This window comes from Martes martes (genome assembly GCF_963455335.1).
Source record: "Martes martes genome assembly, chromosome: 17".
Lineage (NCBI taxonomy): Eukaryota > Metazoa > Chordata > Mammalia > Carnivora > Mustelidae > Martes > Martes martes.
Genome location: NC_137905.1, coordinates 56810113 through 56837135, shown reverse-complemented (window position 1 = coordinate 56837135; position 27023 = coordinate 56810113). Strand labels below are relative to the sequence as shown.

Sequence of the window (27023 nt, the reverse complement as noted above, 5' to 3'; positions counted from 1 at the left end):
CGTTGTGTACGGTGTAAGATAATGCTTGAGTTTCATTCTTCTGTATACAGCTGTCCAGTTTTCCCAGCACCATTTATTGAAGAGACTGTCGTTTTTCCATTGGACATTCTTTCCTGCTTTGTTGAACATTATTTGACCGTTGAGCTGAGGGTCCATATCTGGGCTCTCTGCTCTGTTCCACTGGTCTGTGTGTCTGTTTTTGTACCAGAACCATGCTGTCTGGGTGATCACAGCTTTGTAATAAAGCTTGAAATCAGGCAACGTGATGCCCCCAGCTTTGTTTTTCTTTTTCAACATTTCCTTGGCGACTCGGGGTCTCTTCTGGTTCCATACAAATTTTAGGATTGTTTGCTCCAGCATTTTGAAAAATGTTTCTGTCTTTTAAAAAACTGGTAAAATAATAAACTTAGCATAAAACTTATCATTCATGACAGTACATTCACAAGGCGCACAGCCGTCTTCTCTGTCTTGTTCCAGGACACTGTCGCCACTCCAGAAAGAAACCAGACCCCTGACAATCAGCTCTCCATCCTCCTTCCCCAGCCCCTGGCAACCACTAATCTCTCTGTGTGCAGGCAGACTGACCTAGTGAACAGGGCTCAGATAAATAGAATCGTACAATGTGCCGCCTTCTATGGCTGGCCATCTCTGGTGCTTCAATTATGTGAGCGCATGTCCTTAGAAAAGTGATAACGAGAGAAAGTTACTGCCTGCAGATGTGTCGTCACCCGCCTTGCATTGAGAAGTGTGGGCTCGGGAGGTCCTAGCCTTTGGTGGTTTTCTTCTCTGCTCAGGGCTGTGTCTGGGGCAGGTGGTGGCAGCTCAGCACGGTGAGTCCTTCCCCTGGAGCCCCGGGTCCCTCCTCTGGGCTCCGCCTGCACAAGGCCTGGGAGGGCGGGAGGAGTGGGGGTGGCCCCGGGAGGAGGGTCTGTTTGAACGCCCCCCTCCATCAGGCTCCACTTCCCTTCCAGGCCCACTGCCCAAGCCCTCCCTCAAGGCCCTGCCTAGCTCCCTAGTGCCGCTGAGGACGCCGGTTACCCTCCGCTGCCAGGGGCCTCCGGACGTGGACCTGTACCGCCTGGAGAAGCTGAGGTCCGACGACTACCAGGATCAGCCCGACCTCTTCATCCCGGCCATGGAGGAACGTTTCGCAGGGTGCTACCGCTGCTCCTACCAGAATGGGAGCCTCTGGTCTCCCCCCAGCGACCGGCTGGAGCTGGTGGCTACAGGTACCTGGAGGGGTGTGGGGGGCAGCTGTACCTGTGGCCTGGGGGCTCCAGGAGGGTGAGGAGGGGGATGACTCAGAGAATCCCGAGACCCAGGGGGCCGGGACTGGGTGGGGAGCGAAGTGCTAGCTGCTTTCATAGGGGAGGTGCAGTGAGCCATGTAAGGGATAGGTCAGTGCAATTCCTGCCTGCCTGCCTGCCTTTCTTCGTTCTCTCTCTCTCTCTCTCTTTCTTTCTTTTAGGATTTTATTTATTTATTTGACAGAAACACAGCAAGAGAGGGAACGCAAGCAGACATACAGGGAGAGGGAGAAGCAGGCTTCCTGCTGAGCAGGGAGCCTGATGTGGGGCTGGATCCCAGGACCCTGGGATCATGACCTGAGCTGAAGGCAGACGCTTAAACAACTGAGCCACCCAGGAGCCCCAATGCAGGATCTTTCTAAAACAATCAAAATCAATGCAAAAACACCCACACTGAACAAAGTATCACACTTTTAAATCAAGACAGAACGAGGCAGGGCCCTTTCAAGCCGTACCTGAGTCCCATGCCAAAGGCAACATGTATACACTCTATCCACATTCCAATGCCTTCTTTTTTACTTTTTGATGGAATAAAATGTTCTTGGCTAGTGCTTTTATTTCTAATGCATTTTCAAGTGGTTATTTTCCGGAGAGATTTTGAAAATATCATTGATGAGTTTGTTTCCCGAAGGCCAGGAGAGTAAAAGGATAATGAATTCTTTAAAAAAATGTTTTTGTATGAATCAAATATTTAAACTTCAAATAATTTATGAATTTGAATAGCCTAGTTTAAAGTTTTTCAATTTTTTCAACTATGTTAATAGTGTGGAAAGAATTAACCATAAAAATGCATGAAAGTGTTTTGAGCCTTTGCCTCTCCATGAGTCACAGTTGGGGTCTGTTTTTATTTAAAATCTTGCTTATTTTGTTCAGTATGAATTATTTGAATTAATTTTGGTTTAAAACCGCACTACAGCAGTGTGCTATTTTGTTACTACCATCGTAGTTTGGGAGCTCCCTATGTATTAAGCAACTATGCTACGTTGCTTCATTCAGTCATTCCCATTTTCTTTTTCTAAATTTAAATTCAATTAACCAACATGTAGTGCATCATTAGTTTTTGACGTAGTGTTCAACGATTCATTTTTACAGTAAAGAACACTGAGGCACAGTTAGAAGGGTGGACTTCTCTCCAGGATCACACAGCCCCTAAGGGACAAAATGAGGCTTTGAGCCCGGGCACCGTGATAGGATCCTGGTTATGCTCCCTTAACCCTTTTGTGAACTGGGGGCAGGGCGAGTGGGTTCTCTAAGAATGGATATACCTGGAAAGTTCCCTAGCTCTTAGGAGGTGGGGGACCTGCCTACCCCCGTGGCCAACATGCTGGCCACGGTCTTTAACACCAGAGCTCTCTTTTCTCCCAGGAGTTTATCTCAACAAGCCCTCGATCTCAGCCCAGCCCAGCCCAGCTGTGTCCCCAGGAGGAGAAGTCACTCTCCAGTGTCGAAGCCAATTCAGTTTTGACCAGTTTGCTCTGTACAAGGAAGGGGATGCTGGGCCCCAGAAGGGATCTGAGAAGCAGTACTGGGCTGACTTCCCCATCACCGCAGTGACTGCTGCCCACAGTGGGACCTACCGATGCTACAGCTTTTCCAGCAAGCTGCCGTACCTGTGGTCGGCCCCCAGCGACCCCCTGGAGCTTGTGGTCACAGGTGAGGGAGCTGCAGACCAAGCCTTTCTTCTTCAGCTCTTGCACACTCTGCTGAAGTGTCAGGGGAGGGCCAACACGTGTGCAGGCATTGGGAGGCCAGGAGAGGCGTGAAGCTTTGGAGGGTATGTTAGTTGTCACAAATCACCACTAATCTAGTGGCTTAAAAAACCATAAATGTATTATTACCTTCCGTTTCTGGAGGTCAGGTACCAAATGGGTCTCACTGGGACAAAACAAAGGTGTCAGCTGGGTTACGTTCCTTCCAGAAGGCCCAGGGGCGAATCTGTCCTGTGCTTTTCCCAGATTTTAGAAGTGCCTGCACCCCTTGGCTCCCGTGGTCCCTTCCTTTATCACAAAAGCCAGTAATGTAGCATCGTCAGTCTCTCTGCCTCCCTGCCTCCTGCTTCCATGTTTAAGGACCCTATGATGACACTGGGCCCAACTGGAAAATCCAGGCACCCACCCCGACACCCTCCCATTCACCATGTAAGAAGCCATATCCACAGGGACTGGGGATTGGGACATGAGCACGTTTGAGAGGCTATTACTTTATCTACTGCAGAGTATATAGAAATAGAAAAGAAATAAGAAAAAATAATTCTTAATACCAGTGATAATGCCTTTTGTCTTGTCTAGATTTGAAACAAACACACAGCAGCAAAAAACTTATGGAAATTCCTTTGAAAAATGCCACTATAATAGGAAGGAAACTTTGACTCTCTTCACACGCAAACACACTCTGTCTTTCTTATTTGCAATAGTCTAAGTACGAGGCCTCTCCACGCAACGCTCGCTGCTAAATCCTTTACCACAACTGATGTGATTTCAAAACCATTATTGATGTTTTCTGTCCACCACTGTTTTACTGCTATGTTCCTTCACAAGTATTGAAGCAACCGAATTATTTAAAGTTCATTTTATTTTTTTAAAGATTAATTTACTTGAGAGAGAGCGAGAGAGAGAGCGAGAGAGCATGAGCGAGTGCATACCGGGAGGGGCAGAGGGAGAGGGGGAGAGAAAGTTTAGCAGAATCCATGCTGAGCACGGAGCCTGATGTGGGACGGACTGATGCCACCACGACTTGAACTGAGACCAAGAGTCAGATGCTCAACCCATGGCACCACCCAGGGGCCCCACAGTTTATTTATGTATTTTTTATAATCTCTAAACCCATCATGGGGCTCAAACCCCTGACCCTGAGATCAAGAGTGGCATACTCTTCCTAGTGAGTCAGCGAGGCGCCCCAATGAGTTATTTATTGAGAACGCCTCAATAAGGGCGCCTGGGTGGCTCAGTTCTTCAACTGTCAGACTCTTGGTTTTGGCTCTGGTCATGATCTCAGGGTCAGGAGACGGAGCCCCGCACGGGGCTCGGTGTGCAACATGGAGTCTGCCTGAGATTCTTTCCTCCCCTCCCACTGTGCCCTCCCCACCCTGCTTATGCACTCTCTAAAATTAAAAATGAATATTAAAAAAACAAAACGGTACCTATTGCATGGAGCACTGGCTGTGTTGCATACACAATGAATCTTGGAACACTGAAAAAATAAAGTAAAATTACAAAAATGAAATGCCCCAATATACAAAAGACTAATGACCCTATCCATCTCCCAGCAAAGGGAAAAGTCTTACCCTTTTGGTCTCCCATGGATTAAACATAGTACAGGGTAAAATGAAAATGTACTTGTATTCAGACTTATTTTTGTTGAAATCTAGCTAGTGAGGTCATTATACACTAGAAATGGCCCTCCATTCTGTTTTATTCAGGTACGGTTTCTAGACCTATAAGGTTACCCACTTTACATGTCCATAGTTTTTGGTGAGTTCACAGAGTTGTGCAACCATCACCACAACCCAGTCGGCTCATCTCCATCACCTCTGCAGGACCTCTGGCACCTGTTTGCTGTCATTTTCCATTCAACCACAAACGACTTCCTATCTCTATCAGTCTGCCTCTTTGAGGGAACTGCATATATATGGAGTCCTAGAACACGGGGTCTTTCGTGACTGGCTTCTCTCACTCAGCCTCACACTTTTGAGCTGTGTTTGCATTGTAGCCGCTTTCGGTCTTTCACTCTTACAGCATGCCTCTTTCAAAAGAGGACTGCACAGTTCGTAAAGAAACTGTGGTGCAGACACACAACGGACTATTATGCAGCCCCGAAGATGAAAGAGATCCTGCCATGTGCTACAGTATAGATGAACCTGGAGAACATCACACTACGTGAAATAAAGCAGCCACGAGAGGCCATATATCATCTGATTCCACTCCCGGGAGGCATTTGAAAGTCATCCAAACCATAGAGGCAGAGAGTAGAAAGGGAATTACCAAAGGCTGACGGAGGGAAAAAGCGAAGTTAGTATTGTTTAATGGGCATAGAATTCCAGGTCTGCAGATGAAAAAGTTCTAAGATTTCTTGCACAACAATGTGAATGCACTTAATACTATTGAACTGTGCACTTAAAATGAATGTTAAAGATGGTAAATATAATGTACATTTAAAAATAACATGAAAATTTAAAAGGTCACATTTTTCTGCTGCAATACTCAGAGGCATTTTCTTGTAAATCCTGCTGTCTTTGCCCAACTCATGCTTCCTACCACATCTCTGAAGCCTGTCCCTGATCTGACAAGGGAACACGTCTGCATGTACAACTGATTTGCTCCATATACTGGTCCCTCTGTGTCTGTCTTTGTCCCCTTCAATTTAAAAAAATCAATTAATTGAGATATAATTGACATATAACATTGTATAAGATGTAGCACATGTTGATTTGATACATTTATCTGTTACAACATATTACCACTGGGGCATTAGCTAATACCTCCAACCTGTCACATAATTGCCGTTGCTTTTTTTTTGTGGTGAGAACACCACAGATGTTGTCTCTTAGCAACTAAATCTGGAATATAATGTGGTTGACCGTATGCTGTGCATTAATCTCCAGGATTTATTTGCACCTACTGGTTGCAAGTTTGTATACCTTTGCCCCTTTAGAATGTTTGCAGAGTGATGGCAAGAGGAACCCCTTTAGAGCAGGTTGTTAAAATCAGATGATTTTGCTCAAACCCCACAACACTTGCTCCTCTCGTCTCACCAAGCCCCTTCTCTACCTGTCTGATTATCTGACCTGCTGCTCTGCCCTCATCCACTCTGCCTTAGAACCATCAGCATCCCCTCCCTTAAACTGAAGACTAATTAGGGCAGATGGAATATTAGTTTCAGGTGTACAATATAGTGATTTGATATTTAATATACACTATGCAATGGTCACCATGGATAAGTCTGGTTACCATCTGTGACCATACAAAGTGGTTACAGTATTACTGACTACATCCCGTCTTGCTTTTCCTCGAATACTCAGGCTCACTATGTCCTCAGGGACCTTGCACCTGCTAGGATGCTTTCTCCAGATCTCATGGCTCAACCCATTGCTTCCTTCAAGCCTTCTATCAAAGGTCCCATTCTTGCCCCTCTGATGCTATCTGCCATCTTCTCTGCCCAATTTTTCTCCATGGCATCCACACCTGTGCATACATTGTTTGTCACCTGTCTGCTCCCTGCATCCTGGAAGGTAAGCTCCAGAAAGACAGACATTTGTGTCCATTTTCTTTTCTGCTGTATCCCCAGCACAAACAGTAGTTCCTGGCATGTAATAGGAGGTGAACAAACAGTCTCCTGTTTGAGTTGTACAATGCAGTGGTTTTTAGTAAATTTAGAGTTCTGTGGTCACCACCACAGTCCAGTTTTAGAACATTTCCACCACCATATCTCATCCTTCCTGTCTGCATGCGGCCCCTCCCTCCCCCTCCCTCCAGCCCAAGGAAACAAGGAATCTTCCTGCCTTTATAGATTTGTCTTTTTTTGGGTCCCTGCTCATTTATTGCTTCTTTCATTGAACGTATTTCAAAAGTGTCTCTGCTGTGGCTGTGCTCTCCTGGGGACTTGAAACGCTCTCTCTATGGTATCTTTTCCTTTACACACACACGTATTACACACACACACATGTGAAATGTACATATAGTAATTAGAGCAAAGAGGCTTAGAGAGTATCCAACACCGCCCTGTTGTCCCTGGGACATGCACGATGAATTAGAAGTACTCAGTGCCGTTAGAACCCTGAAGGGGAGGAAGTTTGGGAGCACCTCTCACAGCAGCCACTGTTTCACCTTGTTCTTAGGGCAGAGTAAGAGGTAAACAGGTAAGAGCAGTGGGACGGGCTGCAGGTGTGTGGGATTGCATGAGCAAAGGTCCTGGGGTGAAAGGAGGTTGGCAGGTTGATGTAGCTACAAAGCTAGGGTGGTGGGGTTGGAAAGGGGCTGTGTTCTGTGACACAGGTGTCACCCTTTCTCCCTACATGTATCCCACGGCTTCTGCCTCCTCATCTGCTTTCCAGGACTTAAGAGCCAGTTTTGCTCCTGGGGACAAAGTCAGGTGCACATCACAGAGGTCCAGAAAAAGGGACAGAAGTGAAGTTCAAAGAGCAGGGAGGCAGCTACAGAGATTGTAATTTTTAATTAGTCCCAGAATGTGCTCGTTGTGCTGTTTAACACCCAGGACTCCCAGTGGTGTGAACTTCTTTGTATTCATCTTCTAGGTGAGGAAACTGGGTCGCAGAATGCTTTTTTGTTTGCTCAGGACCCATAGCTAACAGAGCACAGAACTTTCTCTTTTTCTGATTTTCCAGGGACTTCTGTGACCCCCGCCTGGTTACCCATGGAACCACCTTCCTCTGTGACAGGTAAGTTCTGCAGGATTTATCCCAGTGTCTGGGGTATAGAACCACAGACCCCTTCTTTTCTTTCTCCCCGTTATCTAGATTTTTCTATTTAATTCCCTTGTCTCTTTCACAAATTTTGACTTTTAAAAAATTACTTATTTGTATGTGTAAAGAACATGGGTATAATAATATTAGATAGACATTACCATGCTGCCCTATATCTCCACTTCTCTCCAGCCTTAGGGGGATGATTTATAATTTCTACTGTGGAGAAGAATAATCCGAGTGGCTTATAAAATCGTAGATTCCTGGATGCTAGTTTTGAGTCTCTGATTCCATTGGCCTGTGGTTCTCAAACATTAGGGGGCCTGAGAATCACCTGGAGGTGACCCAGGTTTCCGGATTTCACCACTTCCTGATTCAGAAGGTCTGGGGTGGGGTCCAGTTATGTCCATTTTTTGTTGTTGTTGAAAAGATTTTATTTATTTATTTGAGAGAGAAAGACTGAGAGAGAGAGAGCATGCACAAGCAGGGGGAGCAGCAGGCAGGAGGAGAAACAGACTCCCTACTGAGCAAGGAGCCCGATGCTGGGCTTGATCCCAGGACCCCGAGATCATGACCTGAGGCAAAGGCAGAGGCTTAACTGACTGAGCCACCCAGAGGCCCCCAGTTATGTTCATTTCTAACAAGTTTCCAGGTGACACTGAGGCTGCTACTCTGGGATGTCACTTTGAGAAGGACTGCCCTAAATTTTGCATGGGCCATCATATTCTCCCATCTTCAAAGCATCTTACTTGATTCTGGTGGATCGCATACCAGCCTCTGCCTTAAGAAGTTGTGCATCAGTCTGTGGCTTCGCCAACACTCTCTGTGTTGCAGGGTAGACCCAAACCCTGAGGAACAGAAGCATGTTGAAAAGAGCCAAGTTGGACAAGAATGCGCTGACATGTGTGGTGGAGGGCAGTATGGAGGCTGTCTTGCCAAATGAGGCACAATGCATGTGTGTATGTGTGCATGCGTGTGTGTGTGTGTGTGTGTGTGTGTGTGTGCACATGTGCATGTGTGTGTATTTCTGATTGGAATTTTAAAACTTTTAATTTAAAACTTTAAAAATTTTAATTTTGAGAGGTAGGTTCGCAAGAAGTTGCCAAGGCAATACAAAAGAATTCTGTATACCCTTTGCTTAGATTTCCCCAATGGTTACATCTTGCATAATTACAGTACAGCTTAAAACCAGGAACCTGACATTGACACGGTATTTGTATTTAGCTCTATGGTGATTTATCACAATTTATCACATGTGTAGATCCATGTAACTGCCACAGCTCTCAAGATACAGAACTCTTCCAACTCCACAAAGATATCCCTCAGGCTACCCCTTTATGGTTATACCTACCCTCTCCCCCTCCCACCATTCCTACTCCCTGCAAGTACTAATTTGTTCTATTGAATTTTGTCATTTTGACAATGTTATATATACCCGGAAAGGTTCACCTATCATGGAATGTTTTGGGATTGACTTTTCTCACTCAGCACAATGTCCTTGAGATGCATCCAAGTTATTGTGTGTTATTAACAGTGTGTTCCTTTTTATGGCTGCATAGTATTCCATGGTAGACATATACTTCCTCATGTTTAATCTAAATTCAAATAAAATTTTATTTATTTATTTATTTATTTTTGAGAGAGAGAGAGAGAGAGAGAGAGCAAGAGCATGCAGATGTGAGGTGGGGAGTGGCAGAGAGAGAGAGAGAGAGACAATATCTTAAGCAAGTGCCACAGTCAGTGCAGAGCCCCATGTAGGGCTTCATCTCAGAACCCTGAGAGCATCACCTGAGCAGAAGCCAAGAGTTGGATGCTTAATGGACTGAGCCATCCAGGTGCCCCTCAAACAACAATTTATTAATGAGGCTCACAGGAAGAGAAATAATATAGAGCAAACAATATCTAAGCTCTCACTTTACTACAGATTCCTGAGCATAAGCTAGGCTTTGATGGGCTGGTTCCATCAGAAATGTCCACCAAGATTGTGCCCACCCTTAATAGGAGCTACATATTAATAGGTTGAGGGGTTTTAGGAAATGTTTTGGTGCTCATGTAATGAGGGAGGTCCCTGGTTAAGAAAATGGCCTTAGTAGGGAGGGGATGCTCTTGTGTTCAGAGGCTGGTTACCAAGCACTGAGCTTACGCACATCTACTGGTCCGCTACTTACTTTTTAAACTGAGATAAGTCACATACCATGAAATTCATCATAGCCAGCAGAATGGCAGTAACAGTAATGAATAATAATAATAATGCACAACTAGAGGGTTGTTGAGGATGTGGAGCCCTCGCGCATTGCTGGTGGGAGTGAAACACGGGATCATTGCTGTGGAAAAATGGTTCAGCATTTCCTCAAAAGGATTATTCTGTGACTGTATCATAAAATTACCATAGGACCCAGCTATTTCGTTGTAGCTATGTGCTCCCCCCCAAAAGGAACAAATAAAAATGTATGTTTATAAAACACAGGTATATAAATGTTCATAGCAACATTATCCACAGTAGCCCCAAAGAGGAAATAACGTTGGTCCATCAGTGGATGAATTCTTACTCAGCCACTGGGGTACAGAAGACATGTCTTACAGCAACTCTGCATGCTTCTCTCCTCAGTTTTATGCAGTGTGTGTCAGAGAAAGGGGTTCCGGGAACCCTAGAGATCTCAGAAGGGGTATGCAGAGTAGGAACTCACTGAGAAGACTGACCTTATCCACTTTCTTATTATCTTTTTGCTTAGAATTTGCAGAGGCCTCCAGGAGACGGAGCATCTCACTCACCAACAAAAGCTCTACAATCAGTAAGTAACCAAGAGCTCAGAACCCAGCAGAAAAGAGTATGACGCTAGAGTTTTCTCTCATCATCTAAAGCTGTAGGCTTTACGTTCCCTTCAGGAGATCACTTGACTCTTCCAAGGAAAGCCCTTGGTTTGAAGATCAAGGATGGGATAGAGGTGGGTTCTGAGCATGGGGACAGATGTGCATTCTCGGAAATGGGGCCATTTCAAAGATGGCGGAACCAAGGCTTTGATGGGAGGACCATCACTCATTCCTATACACGGTCTTCTGACTTTGCTCTAATCCACGTGCATAACCTTAGTCCCCTATTGTCCGCTGCCTCTTCTTACCACTGCAGTCCCACCCTCATGCTGTAATTCTCTTTCCCCTCACTTTTCCTGGGAAAATTATCCACTTCCCTCCAGACAGAAACCTTGAAAGATCCCCTGAGTATAGGTCTGATATCTCCACCGGGTCCACCAGAGTAGCTCTCTGTTCGATTCCTGATGCCAGCAAGTTCCTTCTGAGACCCTCCCTGATGAGATTCTTCATCACCTTCTGTTCAAAATCCCTCTGGGTTCCCCATCACTCTTAGGATTATAGCCCCGGATTCTTGGCTTGATGTTTAATACTTTTGGATCCAATGCCCTTAGATCAGCCACTGTTGATCCCTCCCGTCTTGTTTTCATTCCTCACGCAAATCTCAGCCCCACAGAGTCACGGGAAGCGCTCCTGGGTCCCTGGTATCTCCTCCTTACTCTGCATCCAGCCGCTTGCTCTGCTTTTCCTTCCCTTTCCTCATGGCCTCAGTCCCTCAAGAAAGCCTTTTCTGATGCTGGGTTGTATAGTTTCCTCTGTCCTCTGGACTACCTATTATAGCAATTTTCACGTATATTAAAACACGTACCTTTCTGATGTGTAGGGCTGAGCACCTGGAGAGTCAGAGCTGCCGCGTGTGGGGAGCTTATCATATGCAAGCGGTGTGCCTTATGCTGTTATTACAGTTATTGGTTTAAATTTCACATTAACCTGTGATGCACTATAATCATTTTCATTGGACAGATGGGAAAACTGGTCCATAGGTATTACATCTATTGACAGAGGCCCCACATCTAATTAGTGATGGATCTGGGGTTCAAATCTAGACAGCCTGACTCTGTAGTTCATGTTCTTCTTCTTCTTCTTCTTCTTTATAAAAAGATTTTATTTATTTCTTTGACACAGACAGAGAGATCACAAGTAGGCAGAGAGGCAGGCAGAGAGAGGGGGGGAAGCAGGCTCCCTGCTGAGCAGAGAGCCTGATGTGGGGCTCGATTCCAGGACCCAGAGATTATGACCTGAGCTGAAGGCAGAGGCTTTAACCCACTGAGCCACCCAGGAGCTCCTCATGTTCTTATAGTCATGGGATTCTGCCTCAAAAGTCCATGCATTCAGGAAAGGTGCAGGAACAGGGCTAGGGGAGATGGTCTTATCTCTTTAAACTTTCACTTTTTGATTCCCAGAGTCTTCTAGGACTATTACCATCTCTGCAAACAGGCCAGAGTCTCCAACTGGTGAGTAAGTGGTCTTCTCTGGACCCTCTTCATTCCCAGCCCTGTGTCTTCCCCTAAAGCTGACTGCTTTCCTTGTACAGAAGCTACAGCTCAGGGGCACCTGGGTGGCTCAGTGGGCTAAGCCTCTGCCTTCAGCTCAGGTCATGATCCCAGGGTCCTGGGATCGAGCCCCGCATCGGGCTCTCTGCTCACTGGGGAGCCTGCTTCTCCCTCTCTCTCTGCCTGCCTCTCTGCCTACTTGTGATCTCTGTCAAATAAATAAATAAAATCTTAAAAAAAAGAAGCTACAGCTCTATGGTCTTGGGTTCTGGTTCATAAAATATTAAGGGAGGGGTAAATATCAGCACTTGGAACTCAGAATTGGGCAACGAGATCGGGTGGGAAGGTTGAGATAAATTTAAACAGCCCAACACTGTAGTTCATGCTCTTCCTATAGTCATGGGATTCTGCCTCAAAAGTGTGTGCATTCAGGAAAGGAACAGGAACAGGGCTAGGGGAGATAGTCTTTTCCCCTTAAACTTTCCCTTTTGATTCTCAGAGTCTTCTAGGACTATCACTGTCTCTGCAAAGAGACCAGAGTCTCCAACTGGTGAGTAGGTGGTTACCACACACCCCTGTGTCTTCCCCTAAATTTGACTGCTTTCCCTGTACAGAAGTTACAGCTCTATGGTTCTGGGTCCTGGTTTATAAAATATTAAGGGGAGGGTAAATATCAGCACCTGGAACTCAGAATTGAGCAATGAGATCAGGTGGGAAGATTGAGATAAATTTAGGCAGCCCAACTTTGTAGTTCATGCTCTTATAGTCATGGGATTCTGCCTCAAAAGTGTGTGCATTCAGCAAAGGGGCAGGAACAGGGCTAGAGGAGACGGTCTTGTCCCTTTAAACTTTCTCTTTTTGATTCCCAGAGTCTTCTAGGACTATCACCATCTCTGCAAACAGGCCAGAGTCTCCAACTGGTGAGTAAGTGGTCCTCTCTGGACCCTCTTCATTCCCAGCCCTGTGTCTTCCCCTAAAGCTGACTGCTTTCCCTGTACAGAAGCCACAGCTCTATGGTCTTGGGTCCTGGTTTATAAAATATTAAGGGGAAGGTAAATATTATACTTGAGACTCAGAATTGGGCAGTAAGTTCAGGTGGGAAAGCTGAGATTTTTAAAGAATAAGGGAAAGGTAAATTCCATCTCTCCACCACATACAACAGTCTTTTCTGCTGTGATTAGCCAAATGGCCAGGTAGTGTCTGTGTGTGTGTGGAGGGGTTGCATCGGAGGCCTATGAAGGGGGTGTATGGAAGAAATGATATCTAGAGAATTGGGCTTATCTAGCCCCGACCCTTGGTGAGGAGGGGAGGAACCCTCTAGGAAGGAGACTGACATCCTAGGTAGCAGAGAATAGGATCTCAGGTGAGGGATATGTGTATGAGGAACCCAAGATGTGTCTTGAAGTGGGTCCTGGAGATAGGTTTTCATCACCCGCTCCTGTCTCTCTTCATTCCTCCAGGTCTTGCCCAGCAACACTACACTAAGGGCAATCTGGTCCGGATATGCATTGGGGTTGTGATTCTAATACTGCTGGTGGGGCTCCTGGCAGAAGATTGGCACAGCAGAAAGAAACCCCTGCCATACAGGGTCAGACCTATCCGCAGGCCACTCCCTCCCCTCCCACAGACGCCGAGACAACACAGTCGTCAGGATGGGCGCCACAATTAGAACTCCAAGGCTTGGTTGTAGCTATGAGATAAGGGATGTAAAACCATGTGTGGAGTGTATGGAATGTGGGACCAGGAGGACAGGGGTTATGACTATGGAGAAGGAGGACTCTTGGGGCCTCTCCTTGGTGTCCCATCAAGGACCCATTGAGCCACTGTCTATTTGGCTTTCATCCAAGGACTCCTTTCATCTGGGGTGGGAAGTATCTAGTGGATGCCAGTGTCTCCTCACTCACATCTCGCACATTGTGGATCTTGTAGCACCCTGACTGGACCATCATAATGACCTCGTCAACCTTCCCTAATTTGTGTTCCCTATTGACCTCTGTATCACCAAGTCTCATAGCTGACCCCATTCTATGCTCTGCATAAAACTCTCCCATGCCTCCTGTTGGCCCGTGTTTTCTCTGGGTAGCCATAGCTTGGCTGGTTAATTCAGACTCATACTTATTTCTTGAGCCTATCAGCCCAGGCTTTCTCCTAACCAGAAATATTGGGTTAAATGTGTGAGTACCCAGGGCTTTCCCCACTACACCTCCTCACCCTGAGGACACCCTTCTCCCACTCCTTGATCCCAAATGCCATTTCCTCAGACATAGGCTTTGGTTTCATCAATTTATAGCCATATCCTCCTCCTATCTTGCTCCGTAGTTGATAACCGCACTCACAGAATCTCTAACTCGCAGGTGGAATGGTCAGACTCTCCATCCCTAAACTGATGCACGTAGGCTACTCAATTTCTTTTTCCCTAAAGGGGAAACCTTGGGGCATTTTGCACCCAAAGGATATTTATCAGTGCCTGGAGGGAGGTGCTGGTACTTAGTGGGTAGAGGGTAGAGATGCTAACACTATGAATGCACAGGACAGTCTCTCTCAAGAGTATGTTCTCTTGAGAAACACTTAACAAAGAATTATCTGGACCCAAGTGTCAATAGCACAGAGACTGAGAAACCCTTGTTAGAAGACCTTGAGATTCTTTTCTAGCTTTAAAAAATTGTGTGCCTCTATTTCTTCTTTTAAAAACCCCACCCACTCCCACTGAAGGTAGCCACCACCCCTCGGACCCTGAGAATGGAGATGCTAGGAAAGACCTATATCCAGCTGAACAAGAGGCCGTAAGAGAAACAGAAGGAAACTTGTAGGAAAATCCAGGAGCCCACACTATATGCAGGGCCATCACTGAGATGATGACACACAAGCACATTAAACAGAGGTTTGAATGGGATGTCTGGATATGTGGTGTGTTTGGTGAGAATCATGAACCAGGGGGCCCCAGTGAAGAAAAAGGGGAAAGTAGGATGATTGGAAGAAAAATTTAAAAAATAGTCCTTAATAAAAAGAAAGCAATTCTTACAGTTGTTGCCTTGGGATTCCTGAACATTTGGGATTCTGTCACAAGAAAATAAGAGGAACTCTACGGGGAAGAACATACCATGAAGTAGATACCATGAAGTCATATTTTCTGGAAGGTTGGAATCTGTTCAACAGAGCAAGGAGATGATCATTTAAGGACTTTCCTGAAGCACTTAAGAATGCTACAATATATTGTAGGATTGGTAGGAGAACTATTCTACGAGGAAGACCTACCAGGCGGCTATCCACGGAGGTGAAGGAAGGCCAGAACTGGGCAGTGCCTGGCAAGGTGAACAGACCAAAGTGATCACAAACATTTCTGTCCCCATTTTCTTTCTGGGTTAGGTTCTCCCCAAATAAAGGATCTTCTAGGTTTGGTCAGAATCCATTAATGAACAACCTCCTTCACAAATGCTTTCACACCTTTATTTCTCTTGATAGACTCAAGATGTAGGCATTCTATCCATAACAGGGGTAAACCATCGGTGTATGTGTCATGGAAGCCAAAAGACTTAGAGACGAAGACTATGGTCATATCTGGCCCAGCACCTAACATCACTGAGAGGGCTCAGAGGGAGTTCACCATCACCATTATGATCCCAAACTTTACTGGGGAATGAACAGCTCTAGGGGATTCAGAAAATGAAGTCATGTGAAGAAGGTCGGTTATTGGTTGGATCTTGATTATCACTTTCAATGGTCAGTTGTGGGTCATGTTCTTGGATTTCTTTCAGCAGCTTCTGGATTCGAGGATCAGATTTATCTATCCTCAACCTGGAGTTACAATGAGGCAAAAAGGTTTCTTGTTGCTTCAAGAAGATTCACTCCAAATGTTCAAGTGCCTTCAAGTCTCATGGTTTAGTGCAGGGGCAGACTTTATGGATTACTATGTGCTGCAAAGCAGGGTTCCATATTGATTTGGTAGGGAAAGTGAGACAATACCAGGTTAACATTATAGTGCTTCATGGTCTCAGGCCATCCTTATATCATGCTTGGAGAGATGGAATTGATGGATGTATCTGTGAAGTAGTCCTAACACCTACCTACTCTACAGCTCACTTTGGCAACTTCTCTTTGGTGGGCCCAGGATGTAACACACACACTTGAACCAAGTCAGACTGGACTTTAGTTCCCCTTGGCTACGTGATACTAGCTGACCAACACCTTTTATCTGACCTGTGCTAATAGCAGCTTTATTTGTAGGATTCATCTTTTGGTAACCATATTGATCTGTGTGATGTGGAAATAGGGAACTGGGTGAGGGGAAAGCAAGAGGGAATAATTAAAGCAAAAATATGTAGAGGGAGGAAGCAAGATGGCAGAGGAGTAGGGGACCCCATTTCAACTGGTCCCCTGAACTCAGCTGGATATCTATCAAACCATTTTGAACACCTGTGAAATCAGCCTGAGATGTTAAGAATATATATCTGGATCTCTACAAGCAGAAAAGCAACTGATTTGGGCAAGGTAGGATGTGCGGAGTCCTGAATCTGTGAGGAGACATCAGAAGACAAACAGAAGGGGAGGGAGCTGCCATAAGCTGGCACCTGGAAAGTGATCTAACACTGGAGCACCAAATCAGAACCCTTAGAAACATGCTCTAGTAAGGGACACCCCTCCCTGAAGGGGGCTTTGGAAATGAAAAGGCAGAATTCTAGGTAGGCATTGTGGTCTCAGGTTATGAGGGACCACAGAGCAAAAGGAGATTCCCAAAAGGGTAGAGGGCCCAAGCCTTGGAGCCAGGAAACAGGTTACAGTCAGCAAGACCAGAAAGGGATTCTTGGCTCAGATTGCCAGAAACCTTGAACTGGGAGGGTCAATTTCTGCTCTTTTCTTGAACAACCTAAAAAAAATCTGGAACCTGTGCCTGCAACTGGGCAAAAACTCAGCATGGTAGTGGCTGGGAAAGGGCTTTAGGGCAGAATCCGGACCTGATTCCAGAGCTTTAGGTACACACGTGAGTCTATAGCCCTTCGTGGTTTTAGGAGCACAAAGGGCAGAGATACTCCCAGGCCCTGCAAACACTTCTGAGAGAGCAGCTGTGGGCGTGTGGCGTGGGAGGCTGAAGCTTTCAGAGGCACAAGCGTGGTTTCACTTACTTGTGGGATATAAGGAATAGCACGGAGGACATTAGGAGAAAGAAGGGAAAATGAAGGGGGGGAATCAGAGGGGGAGATGAACCATGAGAGACTATGGGCCCCAGGAATCAAACTGAGGGCTTTGGAGAGGGATGGGTGAGCCCAGTGATGGGTATTAAGGAGGGCACGGATTGCATGGAGCACTGGGTGTTATACACAAACAATGAATCTTGGAACACTGCATCAAAAACTAATGACATACTGTATGGTGACTGACATTTAAAAAAAAAAAAGAAGAAGAAATGGAGACTGCTTGTCCTGGAGAGTTTATTAGAGGGCAGACTGAATTTTCTGCTCTGGGTCAGAGGTTTGGCTGTGGCCATTTTTGCTCTGATCCCCTGAAGAGGTACAGAAAGCCTCTACGGAACAAAAGAGGCACTGAAGACTGGTTTCCATTGAGCCCATACCCCCTGACAGGGGGTGGGGCCTCTCTGCCCAGGCAGGGATACCTCGGAAACAGTGCGGCAGGAGACAGGCTGGAAGAACAGGTAGATGACAACCCTTTGGATCGTATAAGACTGTAAAATCCCAACTCCAGGGGAAAAATGTGTATTGAACTCCAGGTGTGGCCTAATGCCTAGTTTATTTTTCAGATATAATTCTTCTTTTCTTTTTCTCGTTTTTTCTCATGACATTTTCCCCCTGCTGTATTTTTCTTTATACGTTCTCCTCATTTTAACTAGATGTCTATTACACCAACTCATTTTTCATGGTCACTTTTTTAACTTCTATTTTTATACACCTATATTTTTTTATAGATATATGCTTTATTTTAGCCTGTGTTTCACTCTACTCAGTTTTACCTTTTTATATATACAAGTTTTACTTTCCTAGTAATTTTGGGGCATAGTCTCCTCTAACACACAGACCAAAATACAACCAGGAACAACTAAAGCACTCTGCTTTGTCTACATGGAGAGATTGTAGCCCCCTTACTCCTCCCCTCTTTTTCAAGTTTATTTTTATTTAAAAATTTTTTAATTTTTTCAATTTTAAAACTTTACTCTTGGGTTCCATTTTGGCTTTGTATTTTCAGTGTTGGTATCTGACCACTCCGGATTTTGCTAGGGTGCATCTGGCTTGGGTCATGGTTGACATTTTGGACTCTGTCCCTTTGCTCCACCAGCCCTTGACAGAATGATTAGAAAGAGGAACTCTCAACAAAGAACCAGAGACAATGGCCTCTGCCACAGAACCAGTGGATATGAATATAAGCAGGAGGTCAGACATAGACTTCAGGAAAGCAATCATGAAGTCAATAGCCAGGCTTGAAAAAAAGCATTAGTGATAATATAGAATCTCTAAGGGCAGAAAAGAGATCTAATCAGGCCAAACTTAAAAATGTTTAGAAGGGATGGGGGTTGGGAGGTTGGGGGAGCCAAGTGGTGGGTATTATGGAGGGCACATATGGCATGGAGCACTGGGTGTGGTGCATAAACAATTAATTCTGTTATGCTGAAGAGAAATTAATAAAAAAATTTAAAAAATGCTATGAAACTTTTGTAGCAACATGGACAGGACTGGAAGAGATTATGCTGAGTGAAATAAGTCAAGCAGAGAGAGTCAAGTATCATATGGTTTCACTTATTTGTGGAGCATAACAAACAATATGGAGGACAAGGGTAGATGGAGAGGAGAAGGGAGTTGAGGGAAATTGGAAGGGGAGGTGAATCATGAGAGACTATGGACTCTGAAAAACAGCCTGAGGGTTTTGAAGGGGCGGGGGGTGGGAGGCTGGGGGAACCAGGTGGTGGGTATTAGGGAGGGCACAGATTGCATGGAGCACTGGGTGTGGTGAAAAAACAATGAATACTGTTACGCTGAAAAGAAATAAAAAATTAAAAAAAAAAAAGAGAAAAGTCTTCAATGTAGAATGGTACAGATTTTAAAAGGATATATGTTCTCATTGGAGAGCTCTAACTGAGGGACGGTTTGATTTCTCATAATTTACCTAGATCATCCACACTCCACTTGGCAATCTGGAATTAAGAGAGGTCTGTAGAATGATCTCTATACAGGAAAAAAATGGGAATGTGGATTTTCCTTTGTAATGGTGCTCATGCCTGAGCATGAGGATCATTATAAAACCTTAACTGCTCTTTCTCCATTAACTCTCCCTGTGGCCAGATTAATTTTGCTGAAACATATCACTTTTATTTATGTTGCTTTCCTGCTCAAATGTCCTCTATCAGCTGCAGGATAAAGTTCAGATTATTTTGAAAGATATACCTAATTTCCTCCCTTACCACCTGAACCTAATTCCCTTGTCTCCCACCATTCACCAGCAGAAATCTTGAGAAATCCATAGCTAGCATATATTTTTTAAAAGTAATATCCAAAGAACTCCTCAAACAACACTCCAGAAACAGATAATCATGTCAAAAAATGGGCAGAAGACACAAACAGACACTTCTCCAATGAAGACATATAAATGGTTAACAAGACACATGAAAAAAATGTTCATCATCACTTGGCATCAGGGAGATTCAAATCAAAACCACATTGAGATACCACCTTACACCAGTTAGAATGGCCAAAATTAGCAAGACAGGAAACAACGTGTGTTGGAGAGGACGTGGAGAAAGGGGAGCCCTTTTACACTGTTGGTGGGAATGCAAGTTGGTACAGCCACTTTGGAGAACAGTATGGAGGTGCCTCAAAAAATAAAAAATAGAGCTTTCCTATGATCAGGCAATCACACTACTGGATATTTACACCAAAGATACAGATATAGTGAAAAGATGGGCCATCTGTACCCCAATGTTCATAGCAGCAATGGCCACAGTCACCAAACAGTGGAAAGAGCCGAGATGCCCTTCAACAGATGAATGGATAAAGATGTGGTCCGTATACACGATGGAATATTACTCAGACATCAGAAAGGATGAATACCCAGCTTTTGCATCAACATGGACAGGACTGGAGGAGATTATGCAAAGTGAAATAAGTCAAGCAGAGAGAGTCAATTATCATATGGTTTCACTTACTTGTGGAGCATAAGGAATAACATGGAGGACAGGGGGAGATGGAGAGGAGAAGGGAGTTGGGGGAAATCAGAGGGGAGACAAACCATGAGAGACTGTGGACTCTGAGAAATAAACAGAGTTTTGAAGGGGCGGAGGGGTGGTGGGTTGGATGAGTCTGGTGGTGGGGACTAAGGAGGGCATGTATTGCATGGAGCACTAGTTGTGGTACATACACAATGAATCTTGGAACATTGCATCAAAAACAAATGATGTACTGTATGGTGACTAACATAATGCAATAAAAAAATAAAGAGAGTTAAGAAAGCTAAAAAAAAAAAAGTTATCTCCACACCCAATATGGGGTTAGAGCCCATGACCTTAAGATCAAGAGTCACACTCTACTGATGGAGTCAATCAGGTGTCCCTGGTTTTTCTAGTATATTAATCGTTTTTTGTTTTGCCGTTTAAGGTTCACAGTACATCCATGCAATAAGCCTTCAGCTATGAGTTGGAGTTCTCACGTACAGCATGGTGACAATAATTTTGTGCGGTATACCTGAAATTTGCTAGGACAGTAGACCTTGTGTTCTCACCACACACACATGTATACAAAGGGCAACTATATGAGGTGATGGATGTGTTAATTAGTTTGATTATGGTGATCATGTCACAGTGTTCACATACATCAAAAGTACAATCAAAATAACTTTGCCTATAAGTCAAGCAGAGAGTCAAGTATCATATGGTTTCACTTATTTGTGGAGCATAACAAACAATATGGAGGACAAGGGTAGATGGAGAGGAGAAGGGAGTTGAGGGAAATTGGAAGGGGAGGTGAACCATGAGAGACTATGGACTCTGAAAAACAATCTGAGGGGTTTGAAGGGGCGGGGGGTGGGAGGCTGGGGGAACCAGGTGGTGGGTATTAGGGAGGGCACAGATTGCATGGAGCACTGGGTGTGGTGAAAAAACAATGAATACTGTTAACGCTGAAAAGAAAAAAAACATTAAAAAAAAAAGTAAGGGCCAAGGAACTTCAAAATGTTTTCAATGTGACCCTCTAAGGTCAAATGTAATTGTGTCTATTCATGATTGTTGGAGGTTGGTCATGGTCTGCACTGGAAGCACGGAATTCATTCCCACAGTCAAGCAGTGTCTGCACAAGTGATGAAGGAAGCAGAAATGGTGTAAGCCCAGTCGCCAAACCATGGAAAGAGCAAAGATGCTCTTCAATGGATGAATGGATACAGAAGATGTGGTCCACATATATACTATGGAGTATTATGCCTCCATCAGAGAAGATGAAAACCCAACTTTTGTATCAGAATGGATGGGACTGGAGGAGATTATACTGAGTGAAATAAGTCAAGCAGAGAGAGTCAATTATCATATGGTTTCGCTTACTTGTGGAGCATAAGGAATAACATGGAGGACATGGGGAGATGGGAAGAAGGGAGTTGGGGGAAACTGGAGGGAGAGACGAACCATGAGAGACTGTGGATTCTGAGAAACAAACTGAGGGTTATGGAGGGGCAGGGTGTAGGAGGTTGGGTGAGCCTGGTGGTGGGTATTATGGAGGGCATGGATGGAATGGAGCACTGGGTGTGGTGCATAAACAATGAATTCTGGAACATTGAAAAGAAATTTAAAAAATAAATAAAAATTTAAAAAAAAATGAAGGAAAAAAAAAAAGAAAGAAATGGTGTGAGCCACACCAGCACGTACAAAGGTGCTACTCTATGAATGGGGTGTGATGGCAGGGCTCTTGGTCACCAAGCAAGAGAAAATGACTCTGGTTAACTTAAAAGAGCATCTCAGAAGGATATGGGGTAGCTGATAAAATCAAAGGACTAAAAACCACATTCTGACTCCGGGTCTCCATGCGGGTCCAGGATCTGTGATTCAGGAAGAAGCCCCCCACCCCCAATCACTTGTCTTGAGATTCAAAGACTCAGGAAAGAATATATAAAGAAACAGCTCCAGTGTTCTCTCCGTGAGGTCTTTACAGCTGGATTAAAACTCGCTGATGTGTGAAGTGACAGGACTAGCTCACCAGAACGGGGCTAAAGACAAACAAACTTGAGACTACACATTTCTTCCGATAGCAAGCTACCTTGTTGCGTATACATATAATCTGTTTCTTCTACATAATTATAATTTCGAGCCATTGGTTGTCTACATGGCATCTGAGAATTTACACAAGTTTGTGTAAGATGAAGGAGAGTTGTAGGGTTCTCTGTTGCCAGGGTAGAAGTAGACAACACAGCTCAGGGGCAGCTTGCTTTGATGACCAACGGAGGACACGGACTCCTTTCATTCCAAAGCAGACTCACTCCAGAGAACATGCTTCTAAGGTGGACCAACTGCCAGACCTCTGTAACCAACATGGCCCCAGCACAAGCTTTTTCAGAACACTGCAGGACAGATACAGCTTGGTATTTCTAACACGACAATGGCCAGCCACCATAACTCTCTGTCACTTAGAGAAGCCCCCAGTTCAGCTTCTTGGCTTCCGACTGGGTTTGGGTCTCATCCTTTGACTCATTTTACTGGCCAAAGCAACAGAAGAGACTGGCGGGAGAATTATCAGGTGACCAAACATCAACGGATGAAAACGAGATGTTAGCTGTAGTTGCCTACAACAAACTCCCGTGGTTTGTGGCCCCCTACAAACCTACCATCCTGGAGGAAACACTGTGAGCAGCAGGAGAATCATACCTGAGTGTCCGGAGGGAGGAACGCTGAACTTTCAAGGTATCACACAGCATCTTTACTCCGCTATACCCCAAGGAATTCTGGCCCAGGTCCAGAGTGACCAGGCTCTGATTGCTGCCAAGGGCAGAGGAGAGGACCTCAGAGCAGAAAGGGGTGATGGCACATCCCCACAACCTATAGGGGAGACACAAAATTAGTTGATTCAACCAATGTGTACTGATACCATCCTATGTGACAGGCACACTCTTGGGTGTTGATGATGCAACAAGGAACAACAGAAGTCTCCTTTCTCTGAGCTCATGTACTAATAGGAAACAGATGAATGTAGTGTGTCATATCCAATAAGGTTATGAAGAGCAAAGGGAGAAGCTGGGGGGCACTCACTACAATAGTTGAGGAAGACCTGAGTGTTGAAGAGAATGAACCATAGAGAGACCTGGAGTAGGAGCTCCCCAGGCAGATAAATAGCTTGTGCAAAGGCCCTGAGGTTGTGTCAGATTATCGTGTAAAACAATATCAAGGTAGCCAGCCTGAGAGTGAGCCGGGGAGAGCTGAAAGAGAGGAGGCCACAGATAAGAGGGAGCCATCTCACAGAAGGCCCTTAGGCCCTTGTAAATTGCAGGTTTTACTTGGAATTAGATGGGGAACCACTGAGGGTTTTGAGCAGAAACAGGACAGGAGCTACACCTTAGAGGTTATTCCTAGTACCTGGTTGAAAACCGTAGGGGAGCAGAGAAGGCAGAATACAGACTAGGTGGAAGGCTTTACAACCATCTAGATATTACCAGGATGTAGAGGCGGTAGGAGATCAGATTCTAGATTTTCTAGAAGATGGCAGCAGGAGTTTAAAAAGGTTTGGATTTGGTATTTGAAAGAAAAAAGGAATAAGGGATTTTGTTCTGAGCAATGTTGCACAAATGTTCAAGGGTTTGTGTATATATGAGTACGTGCATGCACACACACATGAGATTAGGTCATGTGTTTAAACACTCCCCAGGATTTTAAAGAGGCTAAACCTAATACCTTCTTCATGGCACACCGAATAACATGCGAACATATTTCATTATCATAGCTAACAGTGGATGCATCCAACTCCGTTTCCTAGTACACGTAACTGTGCTTACACCATCCGGAAGTCAAGGCTCGCCGGACACTTCCCTATACCAGTAGGACAAGTGGTTAAGAGAGGCCCCTCCCAGTCATCATTAGCATCACTACCTTCCAGCAAATAGGCCCCTGCCCCGAATTGTAACAACCAGAGGTTTTACTTGAGGAGATCCCGACTGGACGGGTCTGAGGTACAGCCTAGGTGTTGGGATTCTCAACGGCATAAGCATTTCGACTATGTGGCAGAGGTTGGACACCAGGACTCACCTTACCTTGTGGTGCTGTGGGGGCCAAGAAACCGCTACCCTCTGGGAGTCCCTCAGAGGTCAGTCTCCAGATTCAAGTGGATCTGAGTGATGGTACCTAAGTCACATAGGATTGTGAGACAGAACTGAGTGGAAGCCATTTATCTGCTCATGGATGGGACATTTGCTGCAGTATCGAGTTCCTACCCCGGGGAGGCTGGGAGTTGGGGCAGCCACTCCTTGATGCCATAAGTGTTGCATCCTTAACATGGTCCACAGGTGGCCTTTGGATGACCTAGACTAGAAACTCTTCCTTTAACCATTCCAGTGAATTTTCTCCCCCAGCTTCTCTGACATATACTTGACAAATAAAAATTGTATGCATTTAAGGTGTACAGTATAATGATTTAATATATGTACACACTGAAATGATCACCACATCAAGCTAATTAACACACCTGTCAGCTCACAGAGTCACCATTTTTTGTGTGAGGACAATTTGCTGAGAGCAATGTTTTATTGTGGAAAAGTAGAAGTTTCTAGAGACTTTCTTTAATCTTTATGGAGATATAATGGACATAAAACATTGTGTAAGTTTAAGATGCGAAATGTGCTGATTTGGTACATTTATGTCTTGCCAGACAATGGCCTCTGTAGTGTTAGCTAACACCTCCATCCCAACATAATTTCTTCTTTTGGTGAAGAAATTTAAGATCTATTCTTTTAAACAGACTCTTAACTACAAGGGAACAAACCAATGGTCAGCAGAGGGGAGGTGGGTGGGGGAAGGAAGGAGGGTACCTGTCCTGATGAGCCTTGGGTGTTGTGTGGAAGCGTTGAGTCACTATATTGTGTAACTAAAACTAATAATACCATGTTAATGACACTGGAATGAAAAAAAAATCTGTTCTTTTAGCAACTTTCAAGCGTAGAACACAGTATAATTAGGTATATTAGGTACAGTATATTAGGTACAGTATAATTAGGTATTGAAGATGCCCTTCAACGGATGAATGGATAAGGAAGATGTGGTCCATATACACTATGGAGTATTATGTCTCCATCAGAAAGGATGAATACCCAACTTTTGTAGCAACATGGATGGGACTGGAAGAGATTATGCTGAGTGAAATAAGTCAAGCAGAGAGAGTCAATTATCATATGGTTTCACTTATTTGTGGAGCATAACAAACAATATGGAGGACAAGGGTAGATGGAGAGGAGAAGGGAGTTGAGGGAAATTGGAAGGGGAGGTGAACCATGAGAGACTATGGACTCTGAAAAACAACCTGAGGGTTTTGAAGGGGCTGGGGGTGGGAGGTTGGGGGAACGAGGTGGTGGATATTAGGGAGGGCACAGATTGCATGGAGCACTGGGTTGGTGAAAAAACAATGAATACTGTTACGCTGAAAATAAATAAAAAATTTAATTAAAAAAATTGGTTTACCTATAGGAGTAGCATTGATTGGGGAAAGGGGGTTACCTTTAAGTTTAACTCTATATGAATATTAGAAAATAAAAATAAAAAAGGAATAAACTGGACTAAACTAAAATTAAAAAAAATAAAAAGATAGAAAAGCAAAAGAAAAACACAGGTGCATGTATCAAAAAGTTCAGGTTAGAAGGTTATTATGGAATTTGCTGTACTGGACATCTCACTGTACTGGTAAATAGGTTAAAAAATTATCTATATAAAAAAAATGAACCAGAATAGTGGGAACGAGTTAAAAATAAAAGTTATATCTATGAAGTAGTGGTGGTTGTTCTCTTGTAGTCTTTTTTTTTCCTTTCCTGGTTTGTTTTCTGAGGGGAGGGGCCTGCCACGTGGGTTTTCAGTCAATGGTGTTCCCTGAGTTAAGTCCTCCCGCCCCCCTCAAGGGGGTGGGCTCCGAGGAAACCGGTTTTTTCAGGCTTTTGTTCTCTGGAGGTTTTTATGTTTGTTCACTTCTTTTCTCTCACCTTGACAGCTTTTGATGGTTTTTAGAGGTTTAGAGGAAAGCAAACTGCACCCCGACCTCCCTCTCAGAGAGAAGCCTCAGTCTGCTCCCCTATGGGGGCTGCAGAGCCCATATAAATTCCCCCCTTGGCCGCTGGCAGAGCAGGTTCCAAGTCACGGTCCCTAGGGACGCAGGATCTCCTGCTTGTATCTAAAACCATGGCAGCAGCGGCTGTCTGGGCAGCTCCAGACCACCAGAGAGGTTCCAAGCAGGGATCACACACTGAGATTTTCCTGCTGGCTGGGGCTGGGAGTGCCTGGTCTTTCTGGGTCTAAGAGAGCTGGGCTTGCGCGCACCTCTCCCAGGGGAGTATGTGGGGTGTGAGTATCTCAGGCTCTGATAGTGTGGTGCACGGGTCTGAGAGCACCAGGCTGGGCCTTCACACACCTCTCTCTGGGGAGGGTGTGGGGCACGGGCGTCTCAGGCTCTGATAGCACAGTGCGGCGTTCTGCTGTCTGGCGAGGCTCCCAACCCCTCACAGGAGCCAGACCCCATGCGTTCTCTGGCGTGCTGGCGGCTCAGGGACCAAGACCTGGTCCGCCGCACTCTCTGGCTCAGTGCCAGGGGAGGCTGTCCTGGGTCTGGGGACTTAAGCCCCTGTCCCTAACCTCTCCGATTCTCACAACTTCCCCCCACGATCCTTTGCTCTTTTTGAGTGCTTTCAACCAGGGTCCAAGTTAATGCTGGTCCCCAGACGCAGGGCACTCTCGTATTGGGGTATTCCTTTCCAATCGGTTGCCTCTGGTGG

The 27023-nt window shown here is 45.0% G+C and overlaps 2 protein-coding genes across 2 annotated transcripts in view; one reads left to right on the top strand and one right to left on the bottom strand.

Moving 5' to 3' along the window:
* Window positions 1–716: 716 nt before the first annotated feature.
* GP6 (glycoprotein VI platelet) lies at window positions 717–13755 on the top strand (the record flags this gene model as incomplete). The annotated part of the gene is given in 8 exon segments (XM_080828628.1): window positions 717–753; window positions 756–830; window positions 972–1229; window positions 2673–2960; window positions 7648–7701; window positions 10458–10517; window positions 12586–12636; window positions 13547–13755. Coding segments are annotated over 8 exon segments (1032 nt in total).
* A 1987-nt stretch (window positions 13756–15742) lies between these two features.
* Window positions 15743–27023, bottom strand: part of NLRP2 (NLR family pyrin domain containing 2) — a gene marked incomplete at both ends in the record, with an annotated part of 31593 nt that continues 20312 nt past the window's right edge. Inside the window, 2 exon segments of the mRNA XM_080828627.1 lie at window positions 15743–15881; window positions 22930–23100. Of these exon segments, the coding sequence (XP_080684753.1) occupies window positions 15743–15881; window positions 22930–23100 (310 nt within the window).